General features: G+C 47.6%; 1 protein-coding gene and 1 long non-coding RNA gene across 2 annotated transcripts; one reads left to right on the top strand and one right to left on the bottom strand.

Annotated features, from left to right (window-relative positions):
- Positions 1–939: 939 nt before the first annotated feature.
- Positions 940–16,045, bottom strand: LOC135812222 (uncharacterized). The gene is made up of 7 exons (XM_065325562.1): positions 15,549–16,045; positions 13,235–13,333; positions 12,820–12,916; positions 9,784–9,876; positions 5,401–5,552; positions 2,828–2,941; positions 940–1,767 (listed from the first exon to the last, which is right to left on the bottom strand). The coding sequence occupies exons 1-7, from the start codon at positions 15,864–15,866 to the stop codon at positions 1,741–1,743; spliced, it is 900 nt and encodes a 299-aa protein (XP_065181634.1). The 5' UTR covers positions 15,867–16,045; the 3' UTR covers positions 940–1,740.
- A 4,148-nt stretch (positions 16,046–20,193) lies between these two features.
- Positions 20,194–21,837, top strand: LOC135812768 (uncharacterized). Its single transcript, XR_010552961.1, has 2 exons — positions 20,194–20,562; positions 21,239–21,837. It is a non-coding gene; the product is annotated as an uncharacterized LOC135812768 (long non-coding RNA).
- Positions 21,838–22,454: the final 617 nt, after the last annotated feature.

Here is a 22,454-nt window from a genome sequence, read left to right as displayed (position 1 = left end):
ACTCGGTCCAATAATTATATGAAACGTTTCACGCCCGTGTGAATGCGCCCCTTAGTCTTATGCGAACCGCGAACGTGTTATTTTTCATCCAAATAGATTCTACGAATTGACACTAAGTCTTGCGAACAATGAAGGTAGAGTACCGGTAGTTGTGCAGGGCAAGGAATCTTCAAGGGTGATTTTACTTCGGTACAAGCATACACATACACACACATACACTTGTACTTGTTGCTCACTGCCAAAACTAGTCACGTGGGTCTCCCCGGGAGAGGGACTCAAAAGGAATCTTGGAAAGATGACTCTACTACTAGTGGTATTGAACCGCCCAACGGCCAACACCTCCTGAAATCCCCAAAACTCTGGGTGGACTTGAAAATAATCCCACTTATGGGCTCACCTCACCTCAGTAAGTGGGTGAGGACAAGGTGCAGAAAAAGGATTGACGGCATCAGGGTATCCGTCCCGGGATCCAACTGCAGTTACCCCTGCCCCCAGTGAAGGTTGCTACTAGTGTGGGTGGCTAAATCAGAGTGGATCTGATACAAGCTTCATTAGCACCATAATTACACAAGAGTTAATCTAGCCAGAAGTAGTCCATGGTTAAAACAGTACACCTTCAAGCAGCCGAGCTCGTTGGCAACAGATCCGCCATTATCCGGCATAAGTGTACCCACCAACCGAACTAGCTGGCACACACACACACACACACACACACACACACACACACACACACACACACACACACACACACACACACACACACACATACGCATACACACACCTCATACCTGCCCATCGCGGAAGCGATGATAGCGAACAGCTATGTTAGACATAGCAACACACACACACACACACACACACACACACACACACACACACACACACACACACACACACACACACACACACACACACATACACACACACACACCTGTGACGTGAAAGCAAATGCATGTGTACTATACACACATGCACACGCACCAACACAAACTAATAGATTTCGAAGTAAAAGCAGAAACAATCACAAGCCATTAGACAATCAAACGGATGCGCACACACACACACACACACGGTGCTCATGCACAGACAAAATAAAAAACAGCAAACGTGATAATTATTACTATGCTTAGCAAGAGCAGCAGCAGCAGCAACAGCAGCAGCAACAGCAGCAGCAGCAGTAACAGCAGCAGCAACAGCAGCAACAGCAGCAGCAGCAACAGCAGCAGCAACAGCAGCAGCAACAGCAGCAGCAGCAGTAACAGCAGCAGCAGCAGCAGAAGCAACAGCAGCAGCAGCAGCAGCAGCAACAGCAACAGCAACAGCAACAGCAGCAGCAACAGCAGCAGCAGCAGCAGCAGCAACAGCAGTAACAGCAGCAGCAACAGCAGTAGGCAGCACACTTAGCTAAGAAGTCAGCATTGGGAGCAGGCTAACCCTCACATGGGACACAAATGTGAAAAGCAACAGAAACAGACACAAGAGCATTCAGATGCTAAAGAATAGCGGAATGGTACCGTAGACACTGCAGAGTGTGGAGGACAGAATACTGTATTGACTTTGTTCTAAGGTAGATAGGCACTCGGATATGTGGTGAAGTATAGATAGGCACTCGGATATGTGGTGAAGTATAGATAGGCACTGATATGTGGTGAAGTATAGAACAGCTGATTGTCCTTGTGGCAAGGTAGAAAGACACCAGGATGTGGTGGACTGCACGTCCACGAGTACGTTTTCTTGTCATCAGACGGGATTGGCCAGGATAGGATCCTGCATTGTGTTGGAGTCAAGAATCAAGCACATACACGCACACACACACAGACATACACACACACACACACACACACACACACACACACCATTGGACCATTGGACGCCCATCGCCGAAAGCGATGATAGCGATGCTACAGCAGAAGCCATAGCAGCTTGTGCTGGGATTGCACCATTCAACAACTTGCAAGGCTGAAGAATTGACCGCCACTATTCAGCCTGGTCTACACCACACAGCTATGAAGTGGCTTTTTCTGGCCAGTGAATCCCTACTTTTTGGTCTTTTTTCATTTTTTTTCCGCACACACATCACAACACATACTCCGGCATGCACTGGCTGTTGGTAACCACCCAGGAGAATGAAAGAAAAGTCAGGAGAAGTCTGAGAAAGAGAAGAAAGACGTGTGTGACCATAATCGTCGGGAATCGAACCCGCAACCCCTCGATTGGAAATCGCTGCACATACCACTGCACCATATGGGACACACACACACATGCACACACAAACACATGCACACAGACATACACACAGACACACACAAACAAACACACAGACACACACACACTACTACTATGTACAGCTACCCTATTGGGAGACAAGGACAAGAAGAAAGAAGAGAAGAGAGAGAAATCGCAAAGTCAACAAAATTCGGCATGGCGGTGCAAGTCCTGTGGCCCTGAAAACCGCCTTTTGCAATTTCTCTGCACTCTACTGATGAGCTGCTGACTATGAAGAAAACGACAATGTCTGCCGGTTGTCAGTGAAGTACTCGTCACGATAGACACAGGAACATCTGATGCCATCATGCTATTCCAAAGTCTACACGTGAAGGTTGGGAAATTGACCACCACGAATCATCCCACACCCACCACGACACACACACACACACATGCGCACGCACGCACACATGCGCACGCACACTCGCATGCACACACACTCGCGTGCACGCATGCACACACACTCTCGCATGCACACACAGTCTCGCTTGCACGCACACACGCGCACGCACACATGACTACAGGTAATCATGCTCAAGCACGTGTTCAAAGCATTCGTTACCTTTTCCGTGGAGTATTGCGGCGGATTGGAGCCTGCTGGGTCGTATGCGTACGCAGTTACAGGTCCAGCTCTGGGTCCCAGGATGCCGGCTGTTGGTGCAGTATTCACAACGGTCTATTGATACACACACACACACACACACACACACACACACACACACACACACACACACACACACACACACACACGCGCATCATAGTAAAGCAGCAAGATAAGCGTACTGAGATAGGAACGTGAACGTCACGTGGGATTCTGGGCGAGGTTGCTATGCAGAGGAGGGAGGGGAGGCTGCGCTTTGCAACAAACAGCAGCATGTACAACGGAGTGACACAAACGCAGCAGCATGTACAACACCGAATTGACAACGGCAGGAAGCTTTGCTGTGTTGCAGAGTTCCAGGCCGAAACGGGCGATCATCAAACAGGAGTGATGATCGGCCGTTTCGGAAAGGAACTCAGAGTAACCCCACACCAAAGTGTCCCACCACTGTGAACTTGTACTGAGCATAGTTCATGCTTGACATACTTCTGTTGTCCGTGACATCTACGAGGTCGGTTCTCTTTTGGGTGCATGCAATTAAGGGGCGTACGCCGCTCGCCTCCAGGAGTGGTTCCCATGCCAACTGATGAGCCAACATTCCACACAATTGAAGTGCTGTTTTTCGTATCCCATGGAGTTTCTGCATATTCTCCTCAGACTGGGTGAAATTAACATCCACAAGCTGCTGGACGATGTCATTGCTACGCACTTCTGATTTTACGTTTTATGGATGTTTTGTTCAGCATGACGATTGCATGCAGTTTTGAAAGCTGCCTAAGTTTCGAATCATCTGGAGCAAACATCACACAGGGCAAGCAGAAGCCACCATTGCACGCCGGTCAAATGACTACCCAGGGTAACTCCTCTAATAACAAGGATAGTTGAAAGTGGCGCTGTTTGCCATCCGTCTGGACACGCACAGGAAATGAAATCCTTCGCCTTTGGTGGCGCACAATGATTATCGATGACGGAAATCTTTTCTGTGTCCGGCAAATTTCGGGGGATTGGATTCCACTGTGGACGTCGACGTACAGAATATCCCTTCCAACACACTCCCATGTCACTGAAGTAAGTTTTGGATGATCCAGCAGCTTCCAACAACGGTCGCTCTACAGCTTCGCCGACAATTTCTTCCGCAGCGCTGCTCGTTGCATGCAGACTTCGCTTGCAAGTCAGGTGCGTCTGCATTCTTTTTCTCATCTATCGCTTGACCTTCGCCACTAGCACTGGCTACATGCTTTGCCTGCTGCTCAAAATAGCTCTGAATAGAGCTCTGGCCCTCTGGATGTCAACGCTTCATTTTTCTTTTCCACAAAGCGAAAGCATCGTCCAAAACACGACCAACTTTGTCAAAACAAACTGCAAAGGAAAATTTGACTCTGAGATCGAGGAATCCGGCGATGTACCTACAATTTATAGAGACTTTGTTGAACCCAGTTCAGTACGCTGTTACCACTTTCACACCTGGGCTACAGTCACCGTCCTCGGACCGTCAGGCGGACTCCATGGATCCAGGCATGCACTGCATGCACTGCGAGCGCTGGGCCTGCATCAAAAACTTCTCCGTACCCATATCGAAGTTTTTTTACTGGTTCCCGGGCATCCCGGGAACCACCCTATGTACGCCCCTGTGCATGTGTCCGTGCAGTCGGTGTGCGGACTGCGCAGGTTGCTACACAGTGGGCATGCGTGTATTGTAGGCATCCTTGTTTCCTCTTCCGATGCCTTTGCATACAAGCATGCGCAAGAAAATGTTATTCTCTTTGGTCTCAACTTCTTTGTTGTCCGGTTGGCCAAAGTAGCCGTCGTCTAGGGCCCGACGTAAAAACCCTAAACCTTCTTCCGGAGACTCTCCTTGGAGCAGGATAACAGTCATGATCTGTCCTCTTTGTCTGGTGTACATGGGACGTAGTACGTGTGAGAGTAATCAGAAGGGCATATCGTCCGGGCGGATAAATACCCCCGACGACAGTTGGCGCCCAACTAGTGGTATTGTTGTCCACGACCCTGAGATCGTTTTCGTTTCCGCCAGTGCTTCACATCTTGTCTCCGCAACGCGTCCTCGCCGTGGCTCCGCTTTCCTGCGTCTGCTCAACCCTGTTCTCGGAGCTCCTACTCAGGTGAGCATGCTTTGTCTGCACTGCGTCATGTTTCGTTCCTTGTCCATACTAGTATTCGATTTGGGATTTTCAACTTGTTTCGCGAAGGGTCTCGGCGTAAGTCCGTGGAACCGACGTCCTTGTTCCCTAGTGTACTCTCGATTGCGCCTTGCTCCTGTTTGTACATGATTGTACTTTGTAGCGCACGTCGTTGTGCGTGTCACTGTTCGCGTGCTTGTGTGCCGCTCCGGGCATGCTCGGAGGCTAGTGTGGTAGTGTCTTGGTTTTTGTCAGTTCTAGATTCTGGACGGCCTTCATCGCGTCTTTCGTTCAAGTATGCATTTCCAGTATTGGGTATGATTGTGTAGCTGTTGTGTTGTGTCAGTGCCTGCGGTTGCATGTGTATGATGAGTTTAGAGAGAATTTAACGCTTACCACAGATGCCTGCGAATGGTCTTCTGGCGCGACAAAGATAGAGGTCGAACAGCAGCAGAGAGCACCGCAGAACAGGGATGATATCACAATGTTAATGATCACGAGCACACTGCATATGGCTGCCACAGCCAGGTAAATGTTGGGTAGGGTCTCTGTAGCAGAGCAAAACCGAGACAAGGGAAGGGAGACAGGGTGAGGGAGAGAGAGGGAGAGAGGGGGGGGGGAGGGCCAGAGAGAGAGCGGGAGAGGCAGGGAGAGTGAGAGAGAAGAGGGGGGGGGAGGAGAGAGGGAGGGGGGAGAGGTAGGGAGGTAGGGAGAGAGAGAGGGGTTCGGGGGAGAGGCAGAGAGAGGGAGGGGAGAGAGAGAGAGAGAAAGAGAGAGAGAGAGAGAGAGAGAGAGAGAGAGAGAGAGAGAGAGAGAGAGAGAGAGAGAGAGAGAGAGAGAGAGAGAGAGAGAGAGAGAGAGAGAGAGAGAGAGAGAGAGAGAGAGAGAGAGCGAGATGGAGACGGATAGAGAGATAGATGGAGATGGTAGAAGGGGAGGGGAGAGGGAGGGAGAAAAGGAGGGACGTAGAGAGGGACAGAGAGAATGTGAAAGAGATTGAGAGAGGGGGGGGGGGGTATAGGGACACAGAGTGACAGAAAGTATATTTGCCGGCCCCACCTTGCTTTAGCCGGGTTCCTCACACCCTAATGTAGCCAAATTTCGTAACCAATTTGGTCTCTAGCTGACTCAGAGTGGATCCGATATAAGCAACAACAAATTCTTACCCAGCGGTTTATCTAGCTGGATATAGTCAAAACACAGAGAGGTTCCAAGCTGTCCAATACAGTGCTCAATACCGAAAGGCAAAGCAAGTTCAAACAATAGTAAGAGAATGAAAAAAGTGTTTTTACTCAGAGTTTCACGCACTAAGCGATCATCAGAAAACAGTAATGGGTAACTACCGTAATTCCGCGCATATAAGCCCACGGGCCTATATCCGGATACAAGCCCACCTCTGTTTATAAGCCCATGGGCCTATAAACAGACACAAATGCAACTCGCGTGTCAACAAGAATTTTTCACAACGTGGACTCTTCCTACCATGGTACAGCAGGTGAGTGCAGTTTACCAGTAGAGTATGGTACAGCAGGTCAGTGCAGTTTACCAGTAGAGTATGGTACAGCAGGTCAGTGCAGTTTACCAGTAGAGTATGGTACAGCAGGTCAGTGCAGTTTACCAGTAGAGTATGGTACAGCAGGTCAGTGCAGTTTACCAGTAGAGTATGGTACAGCAGGTCAGTGCAGTTTACCAGTAGAGTATGGTACAGCAGGTCAGTGCAGTTTACCAGTAGAGTATGGTACAGCAGGTCAGTGCAGTTTACCAGTAGAGTATGGTACAGCAGGTCAGTGCAGTTTACCAGTAGAGTATGGTACAGCAGGTCAGTGCAGTTTACCAGTAGAGTATGGTAGACCCACTATGAGTACGGACTTGTGCTTTTTTCGTGAAACTTCAAAATTCGAATATTGGCCCATGGGCTAAAAAACGAACATGTTTTACTGGATATTTTACCCCAAACTGCATTATTTCACATATAAGCCCATGGGCTTATATGCGCGGAACTACGGTATGGATACTGGTTTATATAAGTAGGACTCAGTGAGCAGTCACGTCTCGATGACCGATCACGATCCCCGTGACCAATCAAACAGTCACAGATCCCCGAAGAGCAGTCATAAAGTCACACACCAGTTTGAATCCCGATGACCAGTCACAAACGGCCGCGACTTTCTCTGTGAACGGTCACAGGGTCCACGTCAAATATTACGACTCAACTGTAGGCATTCACGCGATCAGCATACTTTTTTCCTTCACAGGTTTCAGTAGTGAGCAAGAAAGATTTCGATCAACTCTCGATCTACGCGTAGTTTACTTGTAGCTCGAGTCTGGTGTGTGTGGGCTCCTCTCCAAAACGAAGGGTGGTCGAAAATCTTGCAGGCTTCAGATAGAATCTCTTTTGAGAGGACGTTCTGGCTAGTAGATTGTGCTATTCATCATATTTGAAGAACAAACTTCGTCGTTCAGAAAAGCTATTTCGGAATATTTTCAGTCAAGTAATTATTATTTTTTGCATGCCGATCTTGCTAGAACGGAGACTGATTTCAACTGATCCAGCATACAAGCAGCACTCGCTTTGTGTTTTTGGAGAGGATGGGTGACAAGATTACGGAGTCAGAAGTGGACATCGTCGACGATGCAGAGACGAAAATATAATGAAGATGGAAAAGAAAATATGTTCATCTCCAAGAAGGTACTGAGTACATCAAGCACCTTCGTGTGTGTAGTAGCTCTGTCTTTCTTGTGGAAGATTCCACAGAAAAACAATGTCCAGCTTGTTGAAACTGAAACTGCCTCTCAGTTGAAGTCGTTCAGGGAAGACATCTATTCAAGACATCATTGATCCATTCTCAAGAACCATCGTGAGAAATTAAATCAAGTCATGTTAGCGATAAGAATGGCGAACTAGACTAGAGAAGTGTGAGTGTCTTTTTTTTGACTGCAGGAAACTGTATTTCAATATTGTGGCTCATCAACGTAGTGCTTACGCAGTTTACTGCTTCGAACACATCTTCATTCCTACTCCCAAAATAACTCTGTAAAATTTATTGCTGTAACATTATGGTACATGTACATGGTCTTTCTCGTTGTGCTGCTATAACGTGTATTATAAGTACATGCATACGAGTACTGTGTACCGTTTACTGTCTCCGTGTCAGTGTTTTTGTGCGATCCTCCACACCTTCATTAATTTTGTCCATTACGTATTTTCCTTCTACTTATTAACTTTATAGAAATATTCACTCACTACAACTTCTTGTGATTGCTGGTGCGAATGTACCTTGCGATGCCTGCTTGTTATTGAGAGTGCACCAGACATGTATCGATATGTATGTCTGACGAGATGTTCTTGAACTGGCATATCAGTATCACCAAGAGTACGGCCCTTCCGTCTACGCATCTCTTCTTGGCTTGTGGATTGTTTGAAAAGAGATAAAATAATGATACAGAAATACTTGTGTCCGAGTGTCGTCATGAAAACAAGTTCTACCTCCGTAACTTTGTCCGCAAGGTCACGTGAATCTAGCTGGTAGTCCCGCTGCCAATTTGTGTGTGTGTTTGTGTGAGTGTGTGTGTGTGTGTGTGTGTGTGTGAGAGAGAGTAAGTGTGCGCGTGCATGTGTGAGTGTGTGTGTTTGTGTGCATGTGTGAGAAAGAGAGTGCGTGTGTGTGTGAGAGAGAATGTGTGTGTGTGTGTGTGTGAGAGGTTTAGAGAATGAGTGTGTGTGTGTGGATGTGTGTGGATGTGTGTGTGTGTGTGTGTGCGTGTATGTGAGAAAAGGGACAGAGTGTGGGTGTGTAATGGTGTGAGCATGTGTGGATTTGGCATTTAAGTCCCCAGCTCTATTCTATATCATTCACGCTGAAACTGCTGCTGCATAGCCCCAAGTCTGAAGACTTGGCAACTTCACGCCTGCACCTGACTCTTGCGCTATGATACACGTCGCCTATGATACCCCTCAGAATTTCCCACCTTACTCCCCCTTATGTTCAGGCTGCCCGTTTTGGAGCCATCAGTTGCCTGACGATCGTAGTAATACGTGAAACTCAGAGTTGCGACAAAGCTTCCAATCTCTTGTAATACAGAAATACCTGTATTCTGCCTGTGACTACTCATAGAGAAAGAGTGGTCGCAACTGTACATTCCGCATATAACTGTTCTCTTGGAATTATAGTGGTCACAACTGTATTCGAAATATTCTGTGACCGCTCAAGGGGAATTATAGTTTCCACAACAAATCCTGCAGTACGAAGCACTCCGCGAGCAGTCACGAACTGTGTGCTTTACACATGTACATGTATGGTGATTTGTGACTGGTCATGGGGCATTGTGACTGGTAAACTAATTTGTGACTGGTCATGGGGAGTTTGTGACTGTTTGACTGGTCACGGGGAACCGTGATTGGTCATGGGGCCTTGACTGGTCACTGAGTCCTACATATACCCACAAAGCAAAAGTGCACGTGACAGTATTTGTGAAAGATTGCATCACGGCATGACTTTGAGAGGTGTAAATGGCAGCAGTGGTGAAAGACACTAGAGAGGTTTCACACTGCGTGCAGCGTGACAAGGCCGCGAGAGCGAGGCTGTTCACGTGCGTGACGCACGTGAAATGATACGGAAGGTTGATAGCACGGACACAGACACACACGTACAAGTACGAACGCACACCCGCACACACACACACACACACACACACACACAAAGACACACACACACACATACACACAAATTGACAAGCAAACACATAGGCAGCCATTCCTCGCAAGCAGTCTACACTCACGCCTGGCAAAGTCACAGTCCGTATTCTCAAATCGAATTTGTGTTCGCGGACAAGTGCAGGTGTTGTCAAAGGACAAACACGTATCGTCAGCATCTGCAGAAACAGCACGCAAGACAATATCATAAACAAGAGAATTTTGACTGGGGTGTTTGCTTCGCACTTTCCTCAAGTACCGTATTTTCCGGAATAGAAGTCCCACATTTTACACCAAACTTCAAGGCCAAAAATAGAAGGAGAAGAAACTTACAATCAAGTGTGACATCCTTCTTATGTAAAAAAATACATTGGTGAATGGTTGAAACTTGAAAAATGGGGGACTTATAATCGAGTGCAACATACAGCCAAAGAACACATAAGTGGACACACGTCGCGAAAACCTGACGTGTGGCAAGGTCTGCCAGCCGCCAGGAATGTTGATGCGACCGGGGTTCCTTTTAGGGCCGCCATAGACTGACGGACAGGCACACGGGGTACATGGATGCGGCTGATGGGGTTTCTCGGCACTTGTGTCAGTGATTCTGAGACTTATCCCCTCACCCCCACCGTTAGGCGCTGCATCTACCGCTACAGTAAGATCGGGCGCCGAAGAACGCAGGGGCTCGAGCGCAGCCTAAGAAAGTTCTTAAATTTTTGATTCTAGCCAGACCGTTCTTATTCACACGCGCGCGGCGAGTCGAGTGACGTCATGACGTTTGTCATGTACATGTACATGTACATGTAGTGCAATGTAGTACTTCTAAACTAGTGGGTGTCGTAAATGGGAATGACTGTACATGTAGCAGTTACTGTTTGCACGTGTACATGACATGTACTCACCTCCCATACATGTACAATGTAGATCTACGTACAATGTAGATCTAGTGTTCTTAAATCTGATAATTCTAGCCTGGACTGTTCTTAAATTTTGCCGGTTTTCCAGCCTGGGTGTTCTTCGGCGCCCGGTCTTACTGTAGGGTTTACCGGGTGTTAGCGGCCGCCGAGAGTTCCCTTTGGGAACGGACACGATAATTTACTTTTTTACTTTCATAGACTGCCGGGACATACAGCGGTTCAATCAGAAGGCATGGGACCTCGGTTGCAATTCACATTTTTCTTCCTTTTGTGGACATATAAGAGGACACATGGGTACGAGCAATGAGTACTGTAATTTCACAAATTTTCGGTGTATTTTTATTTTCGGTGCATCTGTTTCATACCTAAAGTTTCAATACACCGAACAAACACTAACACACATACTTAATCCAATAGGGAACTGCTTCTCTGTACCTAAAATTTCTGTTCACCAAACCTGGCCTTTTGCCCTCATTCCGAAAATATTGAGCACCTAAAATTTCTGAAATTAGAGTAACTGTCAGCAATCAGCAAGTGTGATAACTGGTCACAACCTCACATACTAGTGAGGCATTCAAGTTGATTCAACCTGACAGTTAACTCTTATCTACAGCAGTGCGCAAACCAACAGCCTTCCAACAGCCTTCCAGATTGGAAGGTTCAAGTTCATGGTGGGGCCGAAGAGGGGAAACCTCACATACTAGTGAGACATTCAAGTTGATTCAACAACCTGACAGCTAACTCTCTAATCACATATCTACAGCAGTGCGCAAACCAACAGCCTTCCACATTGGAAGGCTGCTGGTTCATGGTGGGGTCGAAGAGGGGAAGGTGAGCGCAACGAACGTGTGCAAAGCTAAGCCCCATGGCAACAACAAATGTCGACTGTTGGGGGTCGTCGCAACAGTTTTTCGTCGTCCCTGACGCGAACATTGTTCATTACGTGCTCGGACCCCCCCCCCCCCCCCCCCCGAGTAAAGTTCTGAAATCATACTCTGTATTTTGAGATGTACGACACATCTTTCCCGATATTGTGATCACACACTCGCATGCGTACACGGCATTGCTCTAACTTAAGCCTAGTTCACATTCGGCGGGGCGCGACAGGACGCGACGTCAGGGTCGACGGGCAGCGACGGGACGGTCTGACGGCGTCCAATGCGAACACCAGGAACGGGAGCGCAACCGTACTACCGTACAGATCGGGAAGCCACGGGAAGAGTTGGATCGATCCAACTTTTCATACCGTAGACGGGCGTAGACAGGGACGCAAGCGTACAAAACGACTGCAATTCGAGTGTGAACAGGAGACGGCGTCGTGCGCCGACTACTCCCGATTCGTACTTGGAAATTCTTAGCATTTCGAACACTGCGCTTCCCATGATAACTCACAGAATGGCTAGCATGACGTGAGTTGAATTTTAACAACATCAGATCTCATGTCACTTATTGTATTTTGGGATAGTTCAGAAGCGTGACAGACGAACTATTCTATCATTTCCTAGGGCTATTATTTGAATGCCACAACTTTCAGAGCTAATTTTTTGGTCTTCATGAAAAACTGGTATTGTGAACTTGATTCCGCTTCTTTGTAGGAGAAATAATTGAAAAGAAGTCCCGAAAAACGAGAAATTAGGTCCGAAAGTCACCCCATCACGGACCGTGCCTTATGACTCGCGCCGTTCGACGTTGAACGTCGCAACGACTGCTGCATGTCGTGTCGTACGAATCGTACAGGATTTTACAGCTCACCCCAGCCCTCCCGACAAGCCCTTACGTCCCGTACCGTCGGCGTTGCGTCGAATGTGAACTAGGCTTAAGTAACAGAATAATTCCGGGGCCGGAGCACGCGCGCGTTACACGCAAAGTGGACTGACTGTACGCTGGCCAGATCTTGATTCTGGACGACTGTGCTGGGCAGGGGTGTTGCAGCCGGTCCGGGCTTTGGCCGAGCCACTTTTTCGTCCGACCACGCAAAAAAGTGCCCAGAATGCAGGATTTTGCACCCTAATTCCAAAATTTTCCCGGGGACACACCGATCCCCCACCCCCAACCTCTCCTGCCGCTCCACCTCCAACAGCGGTGCTACGCGCCTGCAGGGGCATGCGCCAATAGACTCAGTATCAGTGCAAATGCACACAAGCTACAGGTTCGCCCCTGTTGCGAATAGACAAAGTCTTGTCGATCACGGTATGTGCTCCTTACAGATCCAGACGGTGTCCACCAAAGTGACGGCAGCAAATACGCACGCGCCGCTAGCCATCCCAGCCAGCACTACAAACACCACGGCCAGGAACCAGCCCTGTGGGGACAGACAGATAGACAGACAGACGCCATCACAAGCAACACACAGCCAACACCCGGAAGTCGACCGTCGCGAGGGCGGAAAGTGGGACGAGTCTAAAGTTTATTAATTTACAAAATATTTCCTGTTTCAATTTGTGTGTGTGTGTGGGGGGGGGGGGGGCTGAAGGTATAATGCAGGTATGCGATCTGGGGGGCGGGGGGCCGAAGATAATGCGGGTATGCGATCTGGGGGGGGGGGGGGGGAGAGCATTTTGGCATCATGGGGTGGGTGGGGGCTGATGAATGGCATCGTGCGGTTGATGTGGTCTCTTACCGAACAGAATGCTGGCGAACAGCATTCCCGCTTGATGGTACGGCCGGCTTTTGCTGCCTGACACCCGTATACCAGGGCGCACACTGCTGCTGCCCCCTCCTGTTATTGTGTGTGTGCGCGTGTGCATGCGTGTAAATCCAGCACAGCAAGACATGCAAGAATTCATCAGAAACACAAAATCCAACACTAGTCTCATCACACCACCACGAAACCCAGAGGAAAACAGCACGAAACCAAGAGGAAAACAGCTCGAAACCATTTCGCTATGTCTCCACTGTCCACCAGCACGATTTAAGAATGCAATCATTAAACTGCATCACACCGCGCCCACCATTCAGCCCGCTCAATCGTGAGGTCATATATTAATAACCCTCTATTACCGCCATTCGCCAAAAATAATTTCTATCAGGCGCGTAGCTCATATGCAGTCAGCGTAGTCCTGTCACCACACCTGCAAATGGCAGTCGTAGGTACAGTAAATACTGCATATAACGTGCCTCTTTGATTTTCGATAATTTATCACTGTATCCGGTGCATCGCTATAGCCGATTTGCATGTATGACTGACACATGGCACATGACTGCGCATGGAATGATGCGTACATGCTGGAAAAAGCATGCTGACGGTACATGGATGCTCCGTAGACTGTGGAGCATGCAGTACAGTGCACACTAGCGCAGCAACTGCTTTGCTACATGTGCCTGGTTACAGCATACAGGGACACCAGAGACATTTCTCTCAGCCACGTCTGCTGCCAGATGCACCCAGGCAACACTGGATCAGTTTTGGAAGAAGTGTACTGGAAGAACATTTGTTTTGTCATCATCACTCCTGATCACTACATGCGATATTTTCCTGTACATTTGATATGGTTTGCTTCCTGAAGCCCATCACAATAAGCGATACCGGTATATTGGTATAGCCGATAATAGTGTATAATATATAGTGATATTTTAGCTGTATTTTTTTCTGATTTGAGATTTGATTTTGATTTTGACGAGTTCTATCATTATAGCCGGTATAGCATTACACCCGGTCATTTTGTAAACGATACTCACTGAACTACATACAGTCAACTTCGCTAATACCGACTGCGGATATAACGACAATTCACGAATAACGACAGAGTTTCCATGTCCATCACAAAGTCCCATCCCACTGTGACACATATCATGAGACTTCGGGTATACTGACACTTCGCGAATAAGGACACCTTTCTGATGCCCCGCCGAGTGTCGTTATACACAAAGTTGACTGTAGTCAAAAACGGGCAAAGCGGCAGAGGTTGCCGGTGGTACATAGTCACCACACCACAGATGTGCTCTGGAACAAAGCCACCACACCAAAGATGTGAGAGGTACGCCCCTGTATGTGATCTGATCAGGACCACTTATGAAACAAGCAAGCATGCCCGCATGCTTCCTTGGAGCGAAAATCATGCGAAGCGAAAAGCTAACTCCGCACGAACATTCGCAGACATCTTCGCAAGCCAATACACGAAAATGCACGCAACGTTTCGCTTTGCAAAACGTCTAAGTTAATTTATGAGTGTACTGTACTCTTCTTTTCTTGTGAAGGCTAGCATGACTTGGCTCTGGGGGGGGGGGTGATAAAGGCCCTGCTGGACACGGATAAAGCCCCCCCCCCCTGCGAGTCCCCTTCATGGACAAAGACTTTTTAGTGTTCCAAGACAGTAGTGACTAGTGTCATGTATGACTGCACAGTAGTAGTGACTAGTGTCATGTAGGACTGTACTACACTAGTAGTGATCAGATCTAAAAAGTTTCCTTCCCAGGGGCGTGCTTGGCGAGGGGCACAGGGAGCAAGTGCACCCCCCCCCCGAAATATTTCGACCGGGGTTTTGAAAAGTCACCAATGTATTGGCTATTGCGGAAAGCCCGACCTCGCGGGAGCACATCCACAGATGAGGTGCTGTTCTTTCGACGCTCTCCTCGCCGAATCCTGTCCAGATACGTCAACTGGTGTGACAATTGTTCTTAGCTATATCCGTGCAATGTGTGTTTGCATCGGCCTGCCTGGCACAGTGCCGTCGACGGATCGGTTTGTAAAACATTTGTAAAGTTTTCATCCTAATATTTTGAAAAAATTGATAATTATGATGCTGTACTGTGTTCATTCATGATGACAGACAATCTTTGTAACAGTAATAATGACCGTCACACGTACAAATATCTGATGATGTCACCGGTACAACATTTTGAAAATTGTGGTGCACCCCCCTGAAAGGGGAGCCGAGCACGCCCCTGCTTCCCTTTTCAGGGACATTGGCTAGGGACCATGACATGACACTTACCAGCACTCCTAACCAGATGCCCGGAACGAAGAGACGTTCCTTCCACAGAACCTCGCTCTTGTAGCCGAGCTGGTACACCGCTATTCCTTTGCCGACTGGAATGACGTTCAGGACGAACGCGATGAAGCTGAGAACGATGGACACGATGGCAAAGCCAGCTAGGGTGCCACTCGCGCAGCCTGACGGCCTCAGCCGCGTATGCGGCAATACGGTGTCCGTATGTGTCGTCTCAGTCGTGGTGACTCCCGCGCTGCCGTAGTTGACCGGAGGATTCATGTGAGAGTCTCGAGCATCCTGTTGTAAAGGTTGGTAGGACATGGCTGCCAGAGATTTCAGAGAGAACGTAGATCTACTGCAGTATATACACAGAAATCTACTGCAGTATATACACAGAAATCTACTGCAGTAATAGTATGATTGTAGCAGTATGTTCTCCGTGAGTAAAACTAAAATATTCTGGCAAGCTGCTGTCTTGAAATCCAAAATAATTGCACGCACGCACACCGCACAGAGGAAAAGCAGAAGGACATTATGTAGCAAGATGCAGTTCTGGCTACACATGCACTAGCCGTTACTTGGCCAGGCTCGGGAGTCGGGACCGTGACCCGTTCACGATGCGCACTGTCTGTACTACATGGTACTACGCGCACGCCTACAGGCTACACGGCATAGATCTACTACGGTCAGTCAGACTGTCAGTACAAAATGGGAAGTCGGGAGACTTGTGTGAAACCGGTGCACTTGACTTTTGAACGCGGGCGCGGCGCGGGCCGGGGGATGTGATGCGTCGACGTGTGATGAAGCTTTTTGGATCATGGAGGAAATGAAAAGTACACAGTCGACAGCTAGCATACACATAATGACACTTACATTGTAGTCTCTATCTACCTGTGCTGTGCCTGTGTCTGTGATCTACCTGGCCTGGCCACGGCTAGCTGTCAGTTTTTGTAGTCACGTCCTTCAAGGAAGAAAGGAGACGCATGATCCTTGCTGATTTGAGTCTCTCAGCGTGTGCTCATACTCCCTACGCAGCTAGCTCAACATCAGGTGCATGGTTATTCCTGTATCTCTCTGCCAAGCTGTACAGGGCGATAAGTTGTGCCAGGCTGTGTAGATACGCGCTGAGCTGAGAGCGCTTGCATTCACAACTTCAAAGTTCAAACAGCGATCGAAAGCGCTTGGTTGGAGTACCGGTTGAGTGGGTAGATAGAGTAGCTCATGTCGCAGAAGTGAATATAATAAATATTATAATTATAATATTATTATTTCCTGGTGTTCATGTGGCCATGCAAGGACCACTAGTCACTAGCACTTGCAGCTGAGGACCAGTTATTTCGGCCTAGTGACTGGCGTTGACACCCGTACCAAGGCAACTCAGCAATCATCCGGGCTGTGATTACCTGCCAAAAATACGAGGCCCAGTTGTTCACATAGACAACATGGGATGATGATTTTTCAACATGCTATGTAATGTACTACTTCTGGCTATTTTGAATCCAGAGACGATCGTTGATCATCTGCGTATCAGTTGTGGTTGTGGCTTTGGATGCGGATATGAAGGGTTTATGCTCACTCTGCGTTCGTTATGCACCCGGACCAGTCCTGTTGCCATCTCTGCTGTAAACATGGTATTCCACTATCTCTAGGGAGAAAACCCAGTCGTTCTGGTATAAAACTATTCCTGTGATAGCTGTGCTGGTACATGTTCAGCACAAGAACCAGTACGCTGCACTCAACTGTAGGTGATTAGGGCTAGGGGTTGTCGCAAACGTTTTTTTGTCGTCCCTGAAACGAAGATCGTTCTTTTTGTACCCAGACCCCTTCCCTCCTCTGAAACGAACACAGCTTGCTATGCTGGACGACGAAAATCGCATGCATGTACCGGTACATGTACATGACATAATTACATGTACCATGATTACATGTATGTACAGTGTCGATCGACTTGCGATTTTGCTATGCTGGACGACGAAAATCGCATGCATGTACCGGTACATGTACATGACATAATAGACCCTTTGCACAATAAGCGAGAGGGGTCGAGACGGGGCATGCCGTGCACGCGCTGCACACTTGGCATGCAACCAGCATGCATGGTTTGCTGCAGGACGTGATCAAGTTTCCTGTGACAGGCTGTGTTTTCACGGTCCCGACGCGATGTTCATGTATGTACTTCCCAGCCTTTTTTCTTTTGAATTTTTTTTAGTTTTGAAGGAAGAAATTTCGAAATGCTTTCCAAGGACGACTGCTGGGTTCTTGTTTGCACCAACCGTCATCCCTAACGTTAGTCTAAGGAACCCACTTGTCTTTCCATGCGTTCCCTGGTGATGCTGGCATTCCACACTCTGGAATCCTGGCGATCTGGCGAGAAGAGGGCCGCAGTGCATGCGATATCGTTCACAGTGTTGTGCTCGGAACACATTGTCCATGACGACTTTCATCCTTGCTTTTGCTAAGATAATGAACGCCCTGCCAAGAGACTCTGGAGCTTGAGAAAAAGGCATGACGCATCCCTGTCTTCGCTATTTGAAGATCGACTGCTTGCTGGCGCTGCTCGAGCTGCTGATGTTGAAGTGGAGAGAGACGCAGCCTCATCGCTCAGGTGTGCGGAGAAAGTCATCTGAGTTCGAGCTGTGGCTGCGTGCACGATATGACCGACTTTCACATTATGCACATAGCCACCAAAGTAAAACTCATGGACACTATCCACGGGCTTGTTCACTAGTACTACTCCATCAGCTCCCTCTTCACTGTCGTCGGCGACTCGCCCCTGCGTTGGAGACGAGCACGCATGGTGTGGCACTCACTCTGGGAAACAGAGGTTCATCACTCATCCACTGGGACGCATGAAATGTTGGGCATGATGAAGGTACACTCGAGGAAGTGGTGCCCTTCTTAGTTCTAGGAGCATCAGGGTTCTGCATAGAGAAGTGTTCTCTACATCGACAGAGGAGAGAAGGTAGAGAAACGAAAAATATTTCAATCTACAGTAATCCGAAATATCCACTGAATGCGGAAAACTTACCGCTCCAACGACTCATTCTTTTTCCAGACAGATACGCACCCTCATTCAGCAGAAAACTGTTCAGTTCCTTCACAGACCATTCTTCATTTGACAGTTCGTCCACGGGTTCCACAGCCATCGATGGCAAACCACTCGACACTCTCCCCTCCATCTCCAAAATGGAAAAATACAGTGTTCCACCATGCTCAACAACTGATACTCTGCACAAAAATCGAAGAGGATGCCCCGTCTCGGATCACGTGACCGTTATTGTGCAAAGGGTCTATTACCATGATTACATGTATGTACAGTGTCGATCGACTTGCGATTTTGGCTCGCACCCCCCCCCCCCACGAATGATGTTCGTTTCAGGGACGACAAAAACTTTTGCGATGACCCCTTATGTTATCTTGAGCTTGATGGTCCATGAATTTAAAGGGGAAGTTAAGGCAAAAATTAAAATTTCACCAGTTGTAGTCTTCGGGGTGCTGAGTCGAATGGTCTTGGTCCGAGGAAGCTGAGACGCTCCCTTCCTACTTGAATCCCAATCGAACTCGCGCACTTCCACCGAAACTGGGTGACTGCGCCCTACGAGATGGGGATTTGTATGCAAAATGTCACTAAAAGCGCCATTTCGTTCTTATAAAAGCACGGATGACCGCGATTGGCCCATATGTTGTAGTCTTTGGGACGCTGAGTCGACTGGTTTTGGTCCGAAAAGGCTGCGATGCAGCGTTCCTCCTTTATTCCCAATCGAACATGGTTGAAGAAGCGGTCACGTGGTCCTGGGTGCCCAAATCACCTGGTCACCACGCCAGCAGGTGACAACTTTCACACCAAGGTTCAACTCGGGTTCAACTCGAGTGACAGGACTGCACCCAAAAAAGGTCAAACAGGCTAGTAAGTTGTACCCTGCAGGCACGGTGACCAGGTGACTGGTGTACGCAGGAGCACGTGACCGCTTCTTCAACCATGTTCGATTGGGAATAAAGGAGGAACGCCGCATCGCAGCCTTTTCGGACCAAAACCAGTCGACTCAGCGTCCCAAAGACTACAACATATGGGCCAATCGCGGTCATCCGTGCTTTTATAAGAACGAAATGGCGCTTTTAGTGACATTTTGCATACAAATCCCCATCTCGTAGGGCGCAGTCACCCAGTTTCGGTGGAAGTGCGCGAGTTCGATTGGGATTCAAGTAGGAAGGGAGCGTCTCAGCTTCCTCGGACCAAGACCATTCGACTCAGCACCCCGAAGACTACAACTGGTGAAATTTTAATTTTTGCCTTAACTTCCCCTTTAATGCTAAATGGCCTGTGGAGAATCCATACAAAGTACAATGAAGTCAACTGATCATTATGTGTGTGGGACTCAGCAGGCAACCAAACTAGAACAAAAAATTAAAGGGGCACTCCGGCTTCATTTTCGACGCCGAGTTTTCGATGCCAAGACGAAGGTAGGTGAAAGAGAAGACCCCTCGAACAAGAACGAGTCTCCAGAAGCGATCGAGTCGAGCAGGAAGACGACTTTTGAATTTCGGCCGAGCGAGCGCTGATGACGTAATGAGGGATTAACTTGCCAGTGGAAATGCATCTGCGCACATACATTTCACACACTTTTGGCCAATTTCCAATCGAAGAAGAGGTTGTTTGCTATGTTTTCCCAACGCCGTGAGCGATCCCGTCTTCTATACCCTTCCAGGTACCCTGAAGGTCCTCCAGAGGAGAATTTATCTCCATCAAAGCGTTGTTGATCCGCTAAATTGGTCTCGAGACATATTCACCCCGTGCAGTGCTGATAAATGTAGAATGTTGAATCTGTGATAATTGTCGACGATGGAGAGAGAGGCTGATAGCCACTGTCGCAGGGAGAGTGAAGCTGCTGGAAGTAACAACGGGGAGCCCGTTTGTATCACCTGAACAACCAGACTTCAAAGCAGCTTGACCAAATCGGAGGGTGCCTCGTTGCTTATCGTGAATATTACACCGACATGAATTACTACAAGTATACTGGTGAGTTTTTATCTTGTTTTGTTCGTATGCTAGTACCCTGGCCTGGAGTTCTCGTTAGCAAATTCCTATTCCCTGGCGTTTTCTAAACATTCCGTGTAGGACTGAATACGTGATCAAGTATTCCGATTTGGGTAGATGTGGAATTTGGACATGTATTTTATAAAAAAATTCCTAATAGAGCGTTTGCAGAGAAATGGTTGCCCAAATACAACAAAATTTATTCTGCAGTTCTACAACTAACTTGTACTGAAATCCAGTCAAAGTAAAAATGATTCTTCATGACTGTTGGGGTCAATAAAATCTGATCCAGGCATAACGAATGTTGACGCCTGCCACCCCGGGAACGAATGCCCATTTGGTGGGGGATACCAAAGTACTCGAAAGTAGTGCGTGTTTCAATGTGGCATGGAAGTTTTATATGATCTCTGGTCAATGCAACATATGATAGCCATCATGAATTGCAGGACTCGAACGCAACTCCGACCAGAATTTGCAGTTCCCTAAGCTAGATGCTTTATAATTCCATGGCCCCAGCTGTAGTTATAGAGGGTTTTTTGCACATTATTCTTATAGTCGATAGGTTTATACTGATTGCCACAAACAACGGCAGTTCAAACTTCACTGATGTGTTCATGAGCTGAGAGATTTCTCTCCACTATTTCTGTTGTGCACACAGGTCTGTCCAATATGCATTGACGGTATTGGGTATGGTACCTGCTCTGAGAAGGGAATCGCTGGAGCCACAGTCCAACTATACAGGCTTTCAAGAAACAGAGAGGAGCCATCTTTGCAAGCTGATACCTGATGTGTACCGACAGAATTCTCACGAGATACCTTACAGACTACGCCTGGTGTATACTTCATAGTACTCCTTCGACTACTGTCTAGAATCAAGTCGACTGAAACAAGTTCATCAACTCTGGCTTCAAACGAGCCGTCGATTAGACAAACAAAACATTCTCTCATATACTAGAGCACTCTGACAACTCACGACCTATTCCTAACGATTGCCACCGCTTATAAATATGTAGAGTACTGATTGGAATGTGCTCACAATCTCAACTAGTCAGTGCTATAATTATTTGAACTATGTGTTCCTTCCATAAATGTTGTATCCACATAATTATAATCCACAGTGCTGCAAAGTTTCAGAGTTCTCAGGGTATCAAACAAAATCATTTCAAATACAGTGAAATTGTTCGTGGACATTATTATAGCGTAACTTGTAGTTCCCTGGTCCTTTTCTTTGCTATAAATTTATTCCTTTGCTCTCTAGCCGCCGGCGAGTCCAACAGTGAAATTGTTAGTTCATATTTATGTGGGTATGTGTGTGTGGGGGGGGGGGGGGTTGAACATATTTCTATATAAGGGACCTGCACAGTACAGTAGATAGCAAATAATTATGAGGGTGGCGAACCGTAAAAAAATTTTATTTTATTTATGTAGAAAACAGAAATGCATGTTCCCATCATTGTACATGGACGGGCGCAGCAGGCCGAAGCTATCAGCCAGAACAGGCTTTACAATCGCCTAGAGATACTTGAGCTATTCCAGTATTCTCCGTGAGCTGTCCCATTCCACAATGGTTCATGCCACCATTATTTCTCGTAGTATCCATGTGCATAATTCCAAGACCATCTCGGATTCTTCAGCAATTTGTGCCACGGCAAAAGACAACGCTTGACTCGGTCACTGGGGCTGTCAAACTTCCCATCACAAATGAACTTCAATTTCTCATCTGGTCAAGTATACATGTATGTACTGCCATGACTTGACCATGCTTCATCCACAGCTGGGCGAAGATTGTGGCGTTGAATTCCATAGCGCACCTTCTTGCTGCCATGCAGGAGTATGTTGAGAGAAGTGAACACATTTTTACTAAAAAAAACAAC

The sequence above is a fragment of the Sycon ciliatum genome, chromosome 3 (assembly GCF_964019385.1).
Source record: "Sycon ciliatum chromosome 3, ocSycCili1.1, whole genome shotgun sequence".
Lineage (NCBI taxonomy): Eukaryota > Metazoa > Porifera > Calcarea > Leucosolenida > Sycettidae > Sycon > Sycon ciliatum.
The sequence above is the reverse complement of the archived record's forward strand: the minus strand, read 5'-3'. Positions and strand labels throughout refer to the sequence as shown.